The sequence below is a fragment of the Hippoglossus hippoglossus genome, chromosome 3, assembly GCF_009819705.1.
Source record: "Hippoglossus hippoglossus isolate fHipHip1 chromosome 3, fHipHip1.pri, whole genome shotgun sequence".
NCBI lineage: Eukaryota > Metazoa > Chordata > Actinopteri > Pleuronectiformes > Pleuronectidae > Hippoglossus > Hippoglossus hippoglossus.
In genome coordinates, this window is record NC_047153.1 from 24,642,553 (window position 1) to 24,663,188 (window position 20,636).

General features: G+C 41.3%; 1 protein-coding gene across 2 annotated transcripts in view; it reads right to left on the minus strand.

Annotated features, from left to right (window-relative positions):
- The window catches only part of LOC117755132 (AT-rich interactive domain-containing protein 3B-like), a 51,012-nt gene that overhangs the window by 20,898 nt on the left and 9,478 nt on the right, over positions 1–20,636 (minus strand). For both annotated transcript variants that reach the window (XM_034574690.1, XM_034574681.1), the window contains 2 exons: positions 5,504–5,578; positions 4,804–4,876 (listed from right to left, as the gene is read on the minus strand). In XM_034574690.1, the coding sequence (XP_034430581.1) occupies positions 4,804–4,876; positions 5,504–5,578 (148 nt within the window). The remainder of the gene's footprint in view (positions 1–4,803; positions 4,877–5,503; positions 5,579–20,636) is intronic.

The following is a 20,636-nucleotide window of genomic DNA, read 5'->3' on the forward strand; positions in this document are numbered from 1 at the left end:
CCATGGGGTCCCTCTTAAGCTGAATCTACACCACCGGTTAAGAGTGTCACACTGGGATGGATCTAGCCTGTGCTGTCTGTGACGTGTGAGGCTCTAGCTGGGGCACGAGGAGCTAAAACCCTCGTCTCTACCCGCTGTTCCTCCCTCCCTGTTTGACTGGTGATTTCACTGAACAGGAGTCTCTCTCTCTCTCTCTGCCTCTGTCCATCACAGCCTGTGGCCATTAATCATCTCAAGTGGACAGCGCTGACAGGCAGTTGGCTGCATCACTCTTATTTTCGTCCTCTTTTTTTGTCTTTATAGCACACCCGTAGCTCCCGCAGCCTCACTTGGCCCCCTCTCCTGGATTACCTCTTCACGAGCCCACCTCCTGCCCTGAACCCCCATTCCAAATGAGAAAGTGGCCGGGTGTCAAACCAAAACAAACAATCACCCATCTGCTCAATCGAAATCTTTGAGGTGGTTAATGGCGTCGAGCCAGTATCAAAGCTTTTCTTTGTGCTCCCAGTGGGGGTGAAACAGCAAAACCTGTAATGGATATGATGAACAGTAATGTTGGTGTGACTCATGAAGGCTAATATTCTCCACCCGCACTCTTCCAACACGAGCAGCCAGAGTGCATTTACATTACATTTACATGTCAGGTCATTAGCTAACTCCAGTTGAATAAGGCTGAGCTCCTCGAAAAATAACACACAACAAATAAGGGTGAAAATTATTCTGAGCATCCAATGATCTTATATGATAAGGGAGTAGTAAACAAAAAAAAAGAGCCAAGGAGGGAATGTAAAAGAGGGTCTGTATGCGTGTCTTCTGACATTTTTGTAATGCACAGCCCATCAATGGGCCCCTTTACTCACAGAAAGGATTTAGGGCAGCTGCTAAAATTCCTCAACCATTAACACACACACACACACACGTACACACACATTAGCATGCACACACACACACGTGCCTGTTTTGAAGAGCACAGGCAGGAAATGGGAATCCCTTGTAAGTTTTCCTTCCGCTGTTGATTTCCTCTCAAGGCCTAGAGGCCCCACGACGAGGTGGGAAAAGCACTTCACCATTTGTCTCTCTGTCCACAGACTCCACTGGTTTTCACTTAACCTGACAATCGACTTCACAAAATGAGCTAATACTTTCCCCATATATATCTTAATGAATATATCTTCCCATATCGCCACCTTTAATTCAGCTATCTTAGAAATCCCACATAATAGTCGCACTAAATTAAAAAGGCTTCCTATAGCCTACTTAATTTAAATAGAGGGTAATCATTTTGTCCTTACATCTATGATGTGAATCGGAGGGAGGGGTAAACACGCAGTAATTAGAGGGTGCCAGCATGAAGAGTTAGCCAGGCTTGCTCTTCATCTCACATACTCAAGCACTCAAACAGCAAATAGGGAATCCTGCCAAGCAATTTGTTCCCTGTGATTAAGACTAGAGTTTGAGAGAGCACAGAGGTTAGCCAAGTGCCTCTCGTCTCGAGGAGGGGTGAAAAAAATTGGTAGAGAGTGGGTGAAATGATATCCTACCCACCTTTACAATAGTAGCATCAGGCCTCTAATGTCAGGAATAATGTTACAGTCACATCCTGCTTCCATATCTGAAGCCCCAGGGCTGTTTATTCTTCACCTTTCCAGGTATATCTTTTGAGAATGTCTTTTTATTTTATGGTACCCTATTTTATGGTAAACTACTAGCATTTCTCACCATATGCTTTTCCTTTGCCTAAAACCTGTCTATTATGGATGAGCATGCAATGTTATTTGTTAAACTGCTGTTGAGCACTGACCCTTGCACTCCCTCACTACTGGTCACTGGTTCTAATGATGATACAGGAACTTGATCCATGCAAGTCGCTTCCAGTTGCACTTACTGTGAGTCACACTGGAAATGTAATTCAGCTAAACAAGTTAAAATTAATATAAATGACGACAGCTCTAATGATCAAAATCGAATACTGTAGTTAAAGGTCAACCAGCGTTTTGTTATTGTTGTCATTGCTTCAAGTTGGGACAGTTTTACAAACTAATTCGTCATTTTTTGATTTTTAAGTTTCAAAAAAATCAGTGAAGTAATTCATTTCATGTGTTCTTGGTCAAGGTGCAACAATGACACAATGATAAAAAACACAGGCTTCTTTTTATAATTTAGTATCAACCTATTTTTTTGCCATTTTAAGTAAATGCAAATGTAGTGAAAACAAAGTGACGCGGTGCGGTGTAATCAGCCAGTTATCTCCTGTCAGGTGGCATTTTAGTCAGCTTGATGGATTTCTCTGTCTGACCAGCGTGAGTAAAGGGTCAGCCAACTGCTCCCAGCGTCTGCCACTGGACAGAGATGCTAACAGGGCCCTGACAGATCCTGTCCCTCCCTCTCGCTCTCTGCCAAAGCTTAATTCATCACCCAGCAAACAAGACCTGCAGGTGCTGGGACCGGCTAGACGATCTGAAGCTGATGCTGCTGCTCTCGTGGATATGAGTTTAACAACATATATATACAAACATGAACCCACACATGCACGTCACATGCACACAGAGCCCTATAAATAAATATATGTACCACACCATCATCTGTCACATTCTGACAAAACAAACTATGCATCACTTACACATTCACATACATACCATATCACCCATCATAACGTGACAAAACATAGTGAGCCACACACCTACACACACACACACGCACACACCATCATTACTCATCATAGCCTGTGACAAAACATAATGAAGTATGAACCACACTCACGCACAGACTATCATCACGTGTCATACACTGTAAAAAAGGATTTTGGAGGGTGGTAAAAACAATCCATGCACATCGTTTAAAAAGTGTTTTAGTCAAAAGTGAAATATATAATTATGGGTTAATTCTACCTACACTGCTCATTTGTTAACAGTAACAATTGCTACATAATACATTGTATTACTACATACCCTCTCTATTTTCTCCCCGTACCCTCAGGCCCTCTCCTCCTTGGTCTTCGACCTAAAATTATTCACTGGTTCTCACGACATCTGTTGTTACCAGTTCAAACAATGCCATATCATTACCTTATCGACAACCTGTAGGTGTTGGACATGTCTGTTTGCAACTTTCGGGTATGTAGGTTTTCAGAGGAAAAGATAATACATGGACTTTTTTTTACAGAGACTTTTTCTGCAGCTTGATACAGCAAAGCTGCTCAAGGTATTTCACAGCCTCAAAAGCTATACAATAAACTGTTTGCACTAAAGTTCTGGCACAGACTGATGTTACCCTCATCATTCAAAAATACTTTTTCGTCCATATAATTTCAGGAACTGGCTGTGACTGATCTTTGTTTTGTTGGCACTGATTGATCACATCAATCTTTGGAATTTTGTGGCATTTCGTTTTTTGAAAAACATATATATTTTTTATTTGATCGATCTAAAATACCCCACATGGTTGCAGAAACTATAGAACAATTTTAGCTGTTAATGGCATGAGGACTGTGTTGACTGTTAGGGGGCAGGGCCCCGAAATCCACATTTACCCTCTTTATTTGTTGATGATTTGGTTGATTCAAAGTTGTTGACATGATCAATACCAGCTGTTGTGTCTAAAAACAAGTTTTTGAATAAATCTCCCTTTCCTGAATAAGTAATGGTTAGCTAGTCATATTGATTCATTATTAATAATAAAAACAATTGCCTAAGAAAAAATTAGGTAAACTTAACTTATTTCTGTTAGTGTTTCATAGCTGTTGCATTTAGGTACTTTTTACTCAAAATATGAAATGAAATCTACCCAAACAAACTGAGTGCAAATTGTTACCTTCGATTTATTGGGTAAATTCTATAGGTTGTCTTTTTACAGTGGCGTACCAAAGCATTATGTGAAGTATGCAGCACTGTAATAACATTGTGATTCATCGTGGGAGGTATTGCTCAAGCCACGTAACTTGCTTGGCAACAGATTTGTTTGATAAAGCCTAAGTGCTTGAGCTGCCCTGGTCAGAGAGGTCTTGTGGGCAGTGTCAAAGCAGCACGCGGTCAGCTGAGCCTCCACAGCTGTTGGCCAACTAAATAAGTTAGACCACTGTCATATCCTCTTGGCTCTGATACTGCACAACCACAGGATCAGCGGAGGCAGATCTCACCTGCTGACCTCTTAAGGCCTTTACTCTGGGGAGGGGAATTAGTAAAGGATTTCTTAGGCAGTGAGAGTTACAGCATGTTTTTTGAGTTGATCAGTGACACAGCACACACCAACAACCATGGAACGATCACAGACATTTAAAAGACCAAAGACACAAAGGAATTTGTACTTTCATCTTTGCTCAGTTTTCATGGGTAATTGTATTGCCATATAAACCAGTTGTGTTGCAGACCTAAACCATTCAATCTATAGTGAAATCCCAGATGCCTTGTAAAATATAACAACCCCCCGCTCTTGCTGACACAGGAAATGACTCTTAACAAATGGAAGTCATGTGGTCATTTGCTTTTTCCACACACAGAGGGTGAGAGATTTACTCCAACTGATATATCTCTGGCAACTGTTACATACCCGCACTGCAATTCATATTGCAAATGATCATCGAGCAACCCCAGATGTTTCCATTAGGAACTCACTGACAAACATTTTCCACAAAACTCTTAAGATTTAGAGGGTCTTTTGGAAACTCTCTTTAAACCCAACAGAAAATCAACATAAGGTGTATGCCAAACAGCTGGGTGGAATATAAGGAAAACAAATCTTTGATATGGAGAAGGTGGCATGCAGTGCTGCTTAAAATGATGTGGATTTCTTGGCTCTCTTGCTTACCTCTTTTCTGCATAAAGGTGAAGAGATCATCTAAAAACTCCTTCCTTTTGGGGTCACTGTCCAACTCATACAACTGCAAGAGAAAATAGACTATTACTTATTACTGCCTCGATGCACCGTTCAGTCCAGTGTTCAACATGATACACTGTCCCCAAAAGTGGAGCGCAATGCAGTGGAGTGCATTGTGCAGTTTATCTTCATTTTTCACAAGTACCCTTCCCTGTATAGTACTAGCCGTCAACTCCAAAGTGCAAAGTAAAGAAAAATATTTGATTGGAAAATGTACATCAGACATATATTTATTGTTTGATCAGATTAGCAGTTGCTTGAAAGAAGTGGTCTGTTGCGTTTTTTCTTCTCTGTAATGTTCATTGAAGTAGAAATAGTTCATTCCTCTCACACATGTACAGAACATAGTGTACACGCATGTCAATGGCCAGCTGACCGTTGGCTGTTATCGTTGTGGTGTGCTGAAGTGCAACTTAACAGAGGAGGTGAGGCGACACATTCGTCAGTCTCATGGAGATATATTTAGAGCTCTATGTGTTGAGATTGTTTCAAAGGTTAATTTGTTTACAATTTCCACTACGTCAACTTTCATAAAAATGAATGTTTCTATTATATAACTGGTGGAAAGGTGTCTTTTTTTGGTAGTCTCATGACTGAAGCCATTCAGTGGTCACATTTTCCAAGTGCTCACCTTTGCAAAGTCTCTGGAGGCCTCTCCTCTCCCTCTGCTGCTGTCGGCCTCATCCGCCCAACCTGCACTGCCATTCTACAACAAAAAAGAGATACAACATGGATATGGTCAGTAAATAAACACGTATAGAGAGGATGAAGTTGGTAGTGGGCTCTCGTCATTATCTACATGTCTTTGAAAAATACGACATTCATAATAAGGACAGGCAATGAGGAGAGAAAGCGTTTGACATGCAACAAGTTCCCTAGCTGCTACTGACTGGGGACGTTCCACTGGTTGCACTACGGGTACAGTGGAAACCGCTTAGTGTTCACAGATATAATTATCAAACGTTTATATAGATCAAAAAGCTTGGGACAGAATCGTTACTATACAAATGCTGTTTAAATAATTTGGTTACAGTGATCAAGTAATCCACTTACAGTGTTGATTTGTGGGGTTTTCATAGGAATCATTGGAATGTAAAATGTTATTTTTTACTGTTTTTACCAACTCTGTTGCAATTGTCTAAGTTTACAAATCTGTTGTTTCTACTCAGTCTGAGTTTATACATGTGTCCAACAATACTGTTTGTGTGTGAGTGTGTGTGTCCGAGTGTGTATTTGTTTGTGTCAGCGTGCAAGGGAGAGAGAGAGAGAGAAAGAAAGAGAGAGAGAGAGAGTAGAGAGAGAGAGAGAGAGAGAGAGAGAGAGAGAGAGAGAGAGAGAGAAAGAGCGAGCAGGACAGGCAAATTAATAAATATGCTGAATAAAGATTTGACTCATTAAGAAAAGTATTGATCATTATGTGATGATCAGTGTTGAAATTGTGGCGTCATTTTAAAATAATCAACGTTAAACTGTAGCGGGTCAGAGTTGTCAGCTGAGTCAGTGTCAGTGTGTGGGTCTGTATGTCTGAGAGAGAGAGAGAGAGGTGAGCAGCGGAGTAAGTGTGTGTGTGTGTTAGTGTATGTGCGTGCATATGGGAGTGCACAATGTTGCCTTCCCTCAAGTTTTGGGACTGTCATATAGAAGCTACGCGTTTATAGTGATCAACTTGATCACTATAAACTGTACAGTTTCCACTGTAGTTGCAAATGTATTATATTTGAGACTGGATTTTGAAGCCCTTCCTTTATAATTAAGTGTTTTCATTTGCAAAGATCCCATCAGCTGACACTGACAGTAGCTCAGAAACTTAATTCTGGGCTGAGCAACTTAAGACTATTTGCTTGTTACCACAACTGCCAACATACTGCAACACAAACACATGAAAACTAATATATACTCAGACTCAGAGAATGTATTATTCCAGGGGTTGGAGGAGCAACCTCTGGAGTTATTGTGCCCCTGAGCTCCCGTTTACCCTCCCCCTTCATCCTCAAACATCTCCATTTGACCTAAACCATCTGCATCTGGCCCTCCCTGCCCCCACCCATGTCTTCCGACCCAGCTGGATGCAAGGGCCCCCCATCCTTCAATCTTAACGCAGCTGTGATGGGTGGCCAAGTTCATGGAGTGTAGCTGGCTGTCAGGAGGGGCCAGGGGAGGGTAGGCTGGTCAGTAGCCCGGGTGCATACACACACACATGAGCAAAGGCTGATCATGGCCGTGTGCATGTTTGTGAGTGCAGGGGGGTGGGGCAATGGCCCCACAAGACGGGAAGGAAGGAAAATAGGGGCAGAAAGGGGTGCACGGTATGTGCCGAACAGGAATGTCTCCTAAAGACAAAACCTATAAAAGCATCAGGAATCAAAACAAGATCCGTTTGGCGGGGGATGTTAATGGCTGCAGCCCAGGGTCTAGTTTCAACCAGGAGCCCATTGGTCAGTGGCAATTACATGGACTGAAACAAGAGCTAGGGGGCAAAGGTTGTCAAGGCCCCTGAGAGCAAGTCATTTTCACTCTCTCACTCTCTGTACGTGTAGCGTTTGTCAACATTCATACTCCCCAAACAAATACTCATCAGCCATCGACTTGCAAACCAACAGCAAATGGTGTGTTTGCAGGTTAAGACTGTGTGCCCACCTTGAAATACTGTCATGCATGAAGATGGATGTTATAGAATGCGTTATCTGCAATTTACAACAGCCAAGACCCTCTTTCACACATTAAAACTAAAATGTCAACAAAACGCCAATTGTATAAGGTGAACCTGTAGATTCACATTATCAATGTTTTCTTCTATCGCTATGAAAACATAAACTACAAAATGCTATGTGTCCAGTATGGAAAAACTAATACTTCTTTTTTATTTAACCCCACTCTGCTATCCTCTAAAAAGAAATTGCTTTGACTTTTCAGCTGATAGCTCGTGTTGAAAATGAAGGTACTCATTCCTTATCAAAAATAAATGTCGCTGTCAACTTACATTATCTATAGTATGTCACAGAGATTACGACAGGATCATCATGTGAAGGTAAATATACAGTATGGTACATTTGGAGGACTTATAGACCTTTGCACACAATTTGACCACCTCTGTTAACCTTTAACCATTATAAATGATTATAGCACAAGATAATTCAGTTTGAAGCCATGTATAATCTCAAATGCTTGCTGTTGCATGAAAAAAAAAGTTTGCATTTGGCACCTTTTATAAGTGCTGGATGTTCCCTTTTCAATGGGCCAGAGGTTGACAATCTGTTATCTTACTGCCAGTAATCAAACAAGGAGCCATAGAGCTGCATGGGAAACACCATCACCATTGTTAGCAAGTTTATGTGCTTTGCTAATGTTGCACTTAGGTGTTATTCCAGTGGTGTGTACAGAATATCAAAAGATCTATGTGAGAAAGTGTCTCATCTGATAAACCCCCCAAAAACTCTAATCTATTTAACTATTTTTAACAACATAATGACCTGCGGAATCTATTGTGAAGATATTTAATGTTGAATAGATTCTTCAACAGATGCTCTTATCCAAAGAGAATGACTACAAACCTTCCAGCACTAACTTACACTACAGCTTACCAGTTGAGAATCTGAACTTCAAAAGAAAAGGCACTGGGAGCTGGGTTACTGGCCTTGGATTTGTTAGGGGAACACAAATGTGTTTATATACAAGCCAAACTCACGCGCACACACAGACAGACACACACACACACACACCTCCCTGAGGGACACTCTGTATTATGGGAGGGCAGGGGTCAAGGTGTTCCTGACATCCACAAAGAACAAAGGTCTAAAGTGACAGAACACTGTCCAGTCAGTGGCAGACTTTGGCTCACCGCTCCATCCCCACCTCTGCTTTAAATACAGTTTCTTAGGTACCGGTCATACATGAGATTTGGTGCAAGTTTGGGACCATTTGTGTCATATTGTCAAGCTAATGAAAACCACTGATCTTCCAAAGATGTGAAGGAATATTGATTATGTTGAGTGTAGGTGGAGTGTATTTTGACAGTAGCCATATTTTTCTTCATGGTGTGGTCATTGTCGTTACAGGGGCCAAAACTTTGACGCTTGTTCATAGCAGTTCCAAAGTTCTGTCACACGATGCAACAAATGTCTATTATAGCATTAACATCTGAGAAGTTACTTTAAAATGTGGTTGTTCCCAAAAGATGTGAGATATAAAGACGCTGTATCTGTCATTTGTCACGAGGCAAAACAGTTAAACTGCATCTATAGAAAACCTGCCTGCTTCTCGAGTTGGTTCAAAAAAAGCACAGTAATTGGAAGATGGAAGCCGTTTATCAAGAATAGACATGTTGGCTCTTGAATTGGGACCTTGGTCAGCTGAGGAATGTTAACACTATGTTGTTTTTGTCAAGTTAGAGTGGATTCTGATGTTTTGGGACCACTCCTTATGATCAGTCACCTCAGCCCCTTCATCACATCCAGCACTCCACCCAGAAATTACTTGTTGAAAAAAAAAAAAAAAAGACATTCCCACACCCTTCTTACATTCACGACAGAGACTTAAAAGGCTTGGCTTGCCACAAGAGAGTCATAATTAAATGATATAAAATGACGGTTGTGTCTCTTAATGGTTATAAACAAAGTGCCTGTATTTCTTCTGTCTAGATTTCTTTTTACATTTAAACAGTCATAAAGTGAGACATCTGAGAATGTATGTTTGCAACCTAAAATTTCCATAAGGCCAAATGAAATTACAATATTACACATGTCTGTGGGTTTATGCCTGTGCATGATAGTGTGTGTGTGTGTGTGTGTGTGTGTGTGTGTGTGTGTGTGTGTGTGTGTGTGTGCGTGTGCGTGTGGGCTGGGAGGTGGATGCACAGAAGTATTCATATATTTAAGCAGCCACTGTTTCCTATCTGTCTCTCTCTCATGCTGTTAGCAGGTTTACTGGCCAGGCGGTGGGTGGCCTAATCACATTATGGCCATACGTGACTGACTGGCGCAGCGCCAAATCAGGGATAAGTATACGGTGCACCTTTTTTTTTTTTTTTTCTTAATTCAGATGAGCAGCACTTAGCAACACCATGTCTCTCTGTTAGTCCTCATACTAAAACACTGTATTTTGAGTGCAACAGGGTTGAAAAAGGACAACCCCTCGTCTACAGCAAGTTCACATTCTTTGCATAACCTTGCATCGGACAAACCTCGCAACACACTCCTACTTGAATGTTGATGCATAGCCTGGGGGTAATTCTACGCAGCCATTATAGAAAGATGTCTGGAGTAGAGCCACCATTTTAGTGAGGCCAGGCATGCCGGAACAAGAAGGGTTAATGGCTGCTGCTTGGGGAGTGGGGGATGGATGGCATTGATTGTTCAGGATGTTGACAGCACTTCTCCAATTTGATAGTGGAGCTGTTATTAGATGAAGGGGCTTGTTCTTAATAAAAGCATCACACGAATTAGCCTTTAGTCTTCAAGTAGGAGATTGGGTGGGTTTAAATAGCTGCCGGTGAGCAGAGGAAAAACTCCCCTTGTTGGTCTCACTTTGGCAATAATCTCAAAATAATAACAACAGGAGAAAAACTGAATCAAGTGAATTTCCACACATGCTTTAAAAAAGGTCAGAAGCCTGTTCCAAATTATGTAGGTAGAGCTAAACTTATGTGTCATACTATACTTAACAAGCTTATGACTGACCAATGGAATGGCAGAAAACCAACTGGCCCCCATAGATCATCTGAAATGTAAAGTAGACCAGTTGTTTTGCAGCCTGTTGGTGTGATCCCACAGAATAAACACGCCCTGAAGAAGAGAGACACATGTCTCTGCCATATTAGTGCCCTGTTAGCCTCAGCCATGACGCTAACCCCTGTGCTCCCACTTTGAGATACTGTCATGGCACTCTGTCCCGCCCTGCACAGCTCCACTCTGCTGACCAAGTCCCCTGGGCCACAGCCATTGAACAGTGGGCCCAAATCAATAGCCCTGGATATGCAAACATAGGGAAGTCCCCAGCCCCCTCCGGACGCAATCTCACAGCACACGTCAATACTCATCATCCTCAGTCATCTAGCACAACGCCAGGGACACTGAGATGAGGGCAGTATGACTGCTCCCAGGGTGACCTAACCCCTAACTTCCAACAGGACACCCTAACTTTGACTAAAACTGTGAAGGGTTCCATGGGAAACCCTCATCCAATTGCAAAACCAAACAGTGTAAACACTTACAGCCACACCTATCCTTGATAAATGCACATACAAGCAAAATCCCTATAGCAACGCCAGGCAGTAAATCAAGGGTGACCAAATGTTGCAGTGCTCTCAGTGCAAACTCTGCCAAGCACACAGAAACGAGGTTGGCTTAAGTGAAATTCACCAACATTCCTGTACACCAGTAACAGGACCTCACAATAACAGGAGAGCCCCTCTCATCCCACAGGTACTCTTAACATCTCATTCCTGGACTAGTATTTTTTTGCCAAATTGCTGCCTGTCAAAACAGTTCAGGGAGGGAAATCTTTTAAACAGACACAGCAGCAGTAATTTAATCACAATCAAGGTCGCCAGCAGAAATCTGGATCACAGCCAACAACTGTGAGGAATGGCAAATAGTCAGAAAAGAGCCCACATGCTTCTTTAATAGTTCAACAATTGCTTATTTTATACATTTGAATAAAAACATTTTATTAAAAGTATTCAAGACTGAGGCTCGGCTTTTTCTAAAATGTAATTAAAATACACTGTAGTGACAGATAATAGATATAAATGTGTTTTTGTACACCTGTTTGCTAAGAGAAGAGTAGTAGAAATGCTTCCTAATCTACTAGAAAACAAGAGCCCTGATGCCTTTAGCGTAAATCCATCTGCGAAATAGCCTTCGTGCTCTCACAGAAAGTGAATCTGCTTCCTCTCAGCATGCTTGTAAAAACGAGCATTGTGGGGGGCAGCAATCTTTAATCCAAATCAAATAATTGGGGCCTTGATCCCTCTGCGGGACTCCAGGAATCATTTATAGTGCCTCTTGCCACAGGGAGGGGGCAGTGGGTGAGGGGCGGGTGTGTTGGGAGTTGGGCTGAGCGGATGGCGTCCTTTATCTGCTAACTACTGTAAAGGATCTCATGGTGAGCCGGCCATACGCTACCGCCAACAAAAGCTCCAGCTAATCGTGATTCCATGTGCAACGAGAGGGAAGTAAATCTCACTGCCACACTGGAACATATGGTGGAGGTTGTACTTCCGAACAGATCACTAGTTATTCCCTGCTTTCATTATGAATTATTATGTAGCATAAAAAAGGTCACATATCACATGAGAGCAAGTCGGCAGCAGAGAACAGGACCCAGGGGCATGCCTGTCTCTGAATGTCCGGTCATGTTTGTAGCTGGAAGAGGATTCTGGCTCTTGGGGGAAACATACAAAGTGGCTGGGACAAGGGGGCTAAATGTCCAAGAGCACAGCATGTTGCTACCTGCCCCAGCCTCAGCCGTGCTGCACTTCTAAACAGGCCACTGAAAAACAGGCCTCCAGGCATGACCACCCCTCCCTCCATTAATCACTCCAATTACAAAGCTGAAAAAGAGAAACAGAAAAAAGAGAGGGGTGGGGTGTCACAGGTAAAAAGAAGAGAGGCAGGCAGACAGTCAAACAGAAGAATAATTGAGTGACGAGGATCAACGCACTTTTTCGTCTCATCTAATTTTTCTATTTTACGCGCAGAGAGTTAGAGAGTAGACAACGAGAAAGTAGAGCTTGAACGACAAAACACCTTTGGGGCTGATAAGGATATTTTCTTATCTTGTCATCAATGAATATATAAGGTCGAGCCCATAACACATTGAATATCTGAAAAATCAAAGATATTTTCCCATAAATCTTGATTAGGGAATATTTAATATATAGAGTATCACCATGTGAGTGTGATACTGTAAATGGTAAAAAAAAAGAGCATCTTTTCTTCTCTTTGATTGAGATAGGATTTTTATGTATTTTGTACTGTAAAATAAGACACATACACCAATGCTTGTGACTGTCTGTGACTGGCCAATAGACCATTATATCAAGTCCGGCTCTCTGAGAAAGAACTATGTCTGAAAGAAAGAGGTGGATCTGTATATTTAGTTGCTGGGTAAACATGTCTCTTGGTGACTAGCAAGTCTGGTTTGCCAAATAAACTGACTGCATTTGTTCAGCTCCAGCCCTTTCACCAAGACACCACATTCCACAGGCAGAGGCCCCATCCCCCATTACATTACTAGCTGGCCCCTTTCGCTCACACAAAAACGTTTATAGGCTGGTGTGGCCAGAAGTTCACACTCATTGGTTCAAAGACCCTTTCACAAGCAGAGCAAACATTTTAGTGAATTACATCTGTGCCACCACATACAGTACTCCATACGTTAACCCTTTCAGGCCCCACAAGAATCTAGATTCTCCAACTAAACTATGCCCAGACTTGCATGAGGCCCCCTTGGTGCCCCCTCACATATAATTTGATTTGAAGTTATTAGTTTTGCTCTGTGGAGTGTACAATGACAAGGTTTTCTCCAATATGCAAAGTTCTTATTATTTCACTAAAACAGAGTATATAATCAATGCAGCTTTGAGCGAGAAGCTATACTGCTGCATACAGGTCAGAGCAGCTATTAACTGTTGGGTTAAAAGCTTTGGCTAAAAATACCTTGCATATCTCACATCTTTCAAAGAGCAAACATCCACTTCACCCTCATGCTAATGGCAGCTGGAGACATCACACAGACCTGATAGCCCTTTATATACATTCTCATTATACTGACAGCGTCGGGAACTTGATACATTCACAATCAACAAAAAACCTTCACTGCTATTAAGACACATCACATCTAATTACATATGAAATGACTGAGGTCACCACGCCTGCAGTCAGATGGGTAAATTACTTCTTTTTCTGGCGTATGGCAGAGGGGCAGAGAGGTATGAGAATGTCTATAAACCAGTCCCATTACTCTCAGTGTCTCCTCCATCAGAGAAGTTAGTGTTATGACTATCTCTCTGAATCTACAGTATCAAATGTTCAAACCATAAGCGCAATTCACAGCTTTCTGTAGTGTCTAATCGATAGGGAGCGATTTCTCCATTCAGCGCCAGAGGTATCTGTTTCCTCTCAGCTAGCGTTAAGTGTGCAGGGGCATTCCACCTCTGACAGGCCAGTACCCCCCTGGGACCCGAGCTTGGATGGTGCAGCTCGTCACGCATCTGGAGCTCATCTCCAGGGGCCGAAAGGCTACTACATCTCTACTGGACATGCAAAAAAAGAAGAAATTCCCCAAAACTTGGACTGAGCAACCAGACTCATGATTAGTGTGGGAATTATTGAGCCAAAATAAAACAGGTCGTGTGTCATTTCACTGTCATGACTGGGGCAGTTATGCAAACATCATGCAGCCACTATTAGCCAACAGCTATCAGGTTGCCTGCTTTAAAATGTAAGCCAATGTGCAATAGTAATCTTAAACTTCTTTAATCATTCGTCATACACTTTTTGAATGGTGTGAAAATGAGAACACAGTTATTTGTAACTCAACACTGTACATGTATGCAACTAGAAAAGTATTTATATGGACAATTAATGAAGCTTGCATCACATTGGAAGCCACTGGCAGCCATTAGCTAAGCTAACAAGCTTGAATCCACTGCACAACACTACACAAAGTGTAAGTGATAACAGTGTTAAACATTCATATGTTCTTGAACTGGATATAACTATCAGTAATTGTCTTTCAGACATGATAGTTTCAGTTAGCAGGGAGCATAAAATAAATTGTTGTAAGAAAAAAGCCTTAGCCTGCAAATGTCTTCACCCCTCCAAGATTTGTTTAATGTGTTGATCTTTTATTTCAAAATATGAGCAAGGTCAAGAGGTGGATTACATTTAAATACTGAAAGGGAGCAACACCAAAAGAAGTGACAGCCAGTGAACTGATTATGTCCAACACCTTTTATTTTGAGATCATGTCTTATGGAAAACCACTTGGGACTCTGCATCACACGCTCTGTTGCTCATGTTGAACCGTGTTGCTTTTAGCTGCAGAAAAAAAATGCTGATCCAACATTGCAAATTGTTGGATTATATATTATTGATCACGGAATCCTTCTCAGAGATTAATCAATCATCAGTTAATTATTAACACATACCAACATATGTATATCTTAGTTTACAAAGTTAACAATCAGATATTACAATACATAATCCAGGTATTCCTTTCAGCATAATCCTGTTTAAGGAGAAACTATATTTGGCAGACAAATTACTACACTTGATAGATTTTATAGAGAGCTGCGAGATACAAAATGCCATTGAATCTTATTATTCTATGTTCTAGTCCATTCAATAAAAGGACATGCCCGAGGTGCTGTATATATGATCAGATTAGATAAAATTGATGATTGATGAGTCATGAATGATTCTCATATAGGGACATTGTGTTGTTGTAGACGTAGGGAATATTATATAGATAACAGAGCAAACAGGCTGTACTGAATGTAATAAAACAGATAGGCAGATGCATGTATACTGAGAATAGTTAAACCAATAAATGCAAAGACAGACAGAGTTAAAAATGATTTGCATATTAACAGAGTTTAGCACAGTACATGATTTACATTCTCTCATGCCAATAGAAATTTAATGTAGCTCCAATGTTCCACTGAAAAAATTACTTTTATCCACGCTATAATGGAAGCTCTTTTTTGGCTATCAAATTTTTTATCTAGTTAGTTTGAATGATCGACTAAGACCAATTTTGTCATCAAATGTATGAGATCCTGTTCCAATTTTGTGTTAATCATTTTATACTTGTTGCGATCAGTTTTGATCCAAAACATCTGATCACAAATTCTCTCTGTGCTGAAAGCATGGAGCTTCCTCAGGTTTTCTAATCACATTTATTTAGGGCAGGAAAACCTGAGATGTCTTTGTTTGACCAGATGGCTGGCTAATCAAGGCCGGCTCTGCTGGGGGTTGGGACATCCCACCAAATCTACCACAAACATTATTGGACCAAGTTCCACATTAATATGCTGATATCTGTTCAGAATATAGTGACTTTGTGACCCGATACGTGTAATGTAAAATTCAGACAAAAAGAATCACAATCAGTACCTGCTTTAAACTTACACCTCTGCAAATTATATTATATATATGTTGTTGTTGTTGTTGTTGTTGTAAAAACAAACAAAATCCAACCCTCATCACACGAAAGCATAGAGTAACAGTTCTGATAACCTTAATAATCAACAGTATATAGTTCTTAAAATAAACTACATTCAGTTCAGTCAAAGCTGTTAATAATTCAGTTCTCTGTGCCACTCTTTAATCATTTACTAACGTGACTTTTGAAATTATCGACTGCAGTTGACATGGTCCATAGTTCTATTCACAGTGTGATTGTCTATTAACCGGATTAGCTACAGGTCAGAGAACTGATGTGGCTTTTTTGTCATACAAGTGATGAATCCAACAATGTGTGTGCGAATGACACCCATTGAAATATCCATCGAACACAGGTTACACTTTCATTTCAAACTGTCAAATACTTTACCTCTATAAAGCTGAATGCATAAACTAATAATTGAGTTAAGATGAAAAACAGTGTGATGCATGTCTTCCTTTTTTCATAAAAACACACAGCAACTTGCATGAATGAATAAATGAAGCTGTCAGTAAACTGGAACAACATTTAAGATAACTAGCCAGAGCCTTTGACAGACATGTCTTACTGTTAGTTTCTTGTGATGATTGTGATTCAGGAAGTGAGCAGCTATGGGGGTTGCACAGCCCTAAATGTTGAATGTAAATGTTGGAAGCTGAGCTGAGAACACATTGCTTTTAGTGTAATGTGACGTTTCCTGGGCCGCAGCCAAGAACTTTTTTTTCTTTCTTCCTCCTCTGCTGGTGGTTCCCCTCTTACAAGCAAAACATTACGCTCAGCTTGTGTTTGAAGACTTGGCAGACAACCGAGCCACATGCTATTATAAACTACATGGGATTTTGGCAGGTAGCACAGTGACTGTGCAGATTTGAAAAGCAGGCAAGTCATAGAGAAAGAAAAGCCTCGTGCGTCTCTCTCACCTCCTACTCCTCCGTGTGGCATTGTGCCAGGTCCCAGTCAGCTGCTGTGTTTACCCAAGGGCCTTGACACAGTGGCCCAGTTAGCACCTACAGGCCCCTGACACCAGCCTGGACCTCAGCCAAACCAACTGCAGAAGACAGCCAAGAAAGCCACTAACAATAGGCTACTCTCACTCTTCACGTCCACACCTCCTCAGCGTATGGCCTTTTCTACAAGGAGCGAAGCCAGAGGCCAGAACCCAAAGAGACAATTCATTTTTTCAACTGAATTGTTTTCGTTGGAGAAGGCTGTGGCTGAAACGCATACACACAATTGCTGACTTTGCTTTAGGTCCCTGATAAACTCTACCATCTAATTGGTCTTTAGATTGGGCAAGTCCGGCCATTTTCAATTGATCAGTATCACCAGCATTGGCAAGGCCATTTTGCACCTCATGAAAACAGTACAGCCTTTATAAAAAAAAATTGTTGTGATCTCCATCTGTCAAGAAATTCCCAAAACAGCAAATAATTAATTAGTCTTCTTCATAAGAGTACAGCCATCATTTGGTATCAAAGACCAGACACTGCCAGGTATTTCCTAGGAACAGCAGGTCAACCTACTATTTCACTATACTAGGCTCCTGTTTTTCATGTTTTTCAATTAACATAAAACAACATTATACATAAGTTAAGCAAATTACCTCTACCAAAGCCTTTTCTCCTTAGTGCTAAAGAATTACAGAACTGTGGTGTGACAATGTCAACATTGTATCAGTGGCAATGTGAAAAGTTATGTAAGCAATGTCACTTTATATGGAATCAGTGTGTTGGACCTAAGTATTTTTTTTCTGATACAAACCAAAATTAGTTGATAACTGAGTCCTGAAAACTAGAAACAAACAACAAGGGCAACTTTCCAATTCGAATGATGATTTAGCCAGTTTAAGACAATTTCATTTAGATCAAAGCGCTTGTACAGCTGCTTGGTTTAAAACGTTGGCTTCTATTGCAAAATGAAAAGATGTACACTCAACAAGGCCTTGAAAAGAGTAGGATTTAATTTCCATTTAAAAAATACAAACAGTGTATTGTTATAGAACAAGAAATGATATGAAGCTCAAGTCAGTGGTGGTGACAGTATTCCAATACCTTAAAAGATTATATTGTGAAATATTTGTGCTAGACAAAATGCACTGTGATAGTTGTCATGTTCATGTTGATCATAAAATCATTTTTTTAAATAAAAAGTACAGGGGACGGCTGAGGGGGTAGAGAAGGTTGGTGGTTCGATCCCAGTCTTCCCCATCTGCATGCCGTAGTGTCCTTGGGCAAGACACAGAACCCCGAATTGCCCCTCATAGAAAAAGTGCTGCCCACAGATGCACAGTATGAATGTGTGTGTGAATGGGTGAATGGCAATAGACTGTACTGTAAAGCACTTTGAGTGGTCATCATGACTAGAAAAGCGATATATAAATATAGACCATTTAATTAATTTTGGCATCAGTGGTGTGAATATGGACAAGTTAAATATACAGTATATAAGAGACCATGTATGGTACAAGGACAATGGGACCTCACATACTGTGCCAGGGGTCACTGCAGCACACAGTAGTCACATGACAATACAGAATTATATACTGTACATGTACACTGTATGTATCACTATATGCAGTAAGCCTATATAAAACTCAAGGAGACTTTGCTGAACAGTGTCATATGACCTTGGGTCTATTTCCCTGCAGCTGGCAAAGGCGTTGGTGGATGTCTTTGTTTCATTTGGCTATTCCCCTCTCCTCTGTTTGCCTTCATTAAAGAGCAGGTGTTGAGATATGCTGGGTGGGAGTGGTTGTAAAGGAGGAATGGAACCAGCAATGATGTGGGGAGGGGGACTTGTGGTTTCACTACCAACTGATCAAATTACAACAGGCATCAGTAGCTCAGTTTCCATTAGAAGCAAGGAAGTCAATCCTCCAGGGTCGATTTGAAAAAAAAGTGTGACAACTCTAATGGACATGCCCCATTTGCATTTAAATGTGAGAACTTTTGCCTTTCAATTCAATTAAATGGAGAGGAGAATTGTAGCCCTCAGTGACAATGCGCATGAGGGGTCATACAAAAAGTCATTTGCATTATGTTGCAGGAGCGATTACTTCAGTTGTAACGCAGACACTCACACAAAGACAGGAAGACCTTGTACTCCAAACAGGTACACATGGTCAAAGCAGAAGGAAATGGATCTGTTGAAAGGAGCATGACATGTTCCTTCCTCTTGTGAAGATGTTTCTGCTAATCGGGGGACTGGTGCATGTAAAGTGGGATCTGAAGAGAAGTATGGAACACTCACACCTGAGTGCACTGGACTTCGCAGTTCCTCCAGATTTTCTCGGGAGGAGATGCATGTCTGAATGAAAATGTCAGAGTGAGTCACTCCACAGTTTCTACGGACTTTATCCACCTGGCCTCCTAGTATAATGACTGTAGAGATCCAGGAGAAGTCAATGTGTGAACCCAGCAGGGGATCCCCCGCTGGATTCACCGGGAGGGAGTGGGGGGTTGGATGACCCTTCTAACACACTACAGATGCAAAAATGGAAAAAAATGAAAAAAACAAAAACAAATGTCTCCCGGTGAAAACGTGGTGTCATACACGTAGAAGAGACCAACAACAATGTAAAGTTAACGGGGTCGGGGGGCTGCAAACAAAATTACATGATCTCTGCAGCAGAGTTAATACGTCACTTCCTGCCTCTGTCTGCTGCACCCCTCGCCTGAATAACGGAGGATTTTCTTCTGTGAACGCGTCTGTTCAGAGAACCTTCCACTGTGTTGTGCATGTGTGAAAGGCAAACCCTGGGTACATTTTCTGGATTTTACCGCAAAGTACAGCAGCTTTAAAGAGCTACATGTGGAGTAGGGAAAGCCAAACCATGAGAGAAGTATGAATGTCTTTTCTAAATTAATAAAATCTGGACAAGTAAAAATGTTAAGGTGGTATCAGAAGCCCCCTTTCCCACTGGTAAAAAAAAACCTTAACAAGAGAGCTTCTCAAGTTTTTCATTTGTGATGTCAAACATTCCAATTTTTAGGATGTGTATCCATGTTTGAAAAAATATGCATAAAAGAGGTATAAGACATGGCGTATAAGTCTCATCCACTCAAACAGGCAAAATGCCATAAAAATGCGTTGAGATGAAAATATATAGCTCTTTAGCAGTGTGGCACAAACACTTTGAAATGCAAGATGCTAAATGTTTTCAAACCACAGGACCACAGAGCTCCACTTGAGAGAAGCTTGGTCCAAGTATTCTCCATCTAAGATGCTTTTTGTGGTTTATATTTCAACCCAGAGTATCACTGTGTGGTGAAAATGTAACCATTAGAGTAAACCATTTCTCATTTTGATGAACTGTAAGATCCCTGTAAGGATCCAGCACAATTAATCCAAGGGTAAAAAACCTGACAATCTAAATCATGAAGTCTGGTTTGTCGATCGCGGAATCATCACCACAGACTGTAGTTCACACTGTTTGACCAGGCCGTGATGTGGCAGAGGTGAGGGGACTGGTCCCACCAAGAGAAGCCTCCTCCCGTCTGCCAGCAGCAGATGTGCCCTTTGGGGCTCAGACAAATAAAAAAGTGTCTCTGCTTACACCAGTGGGCCCTCCCATCCAGCTCCTCCCATTCAGACCCTTT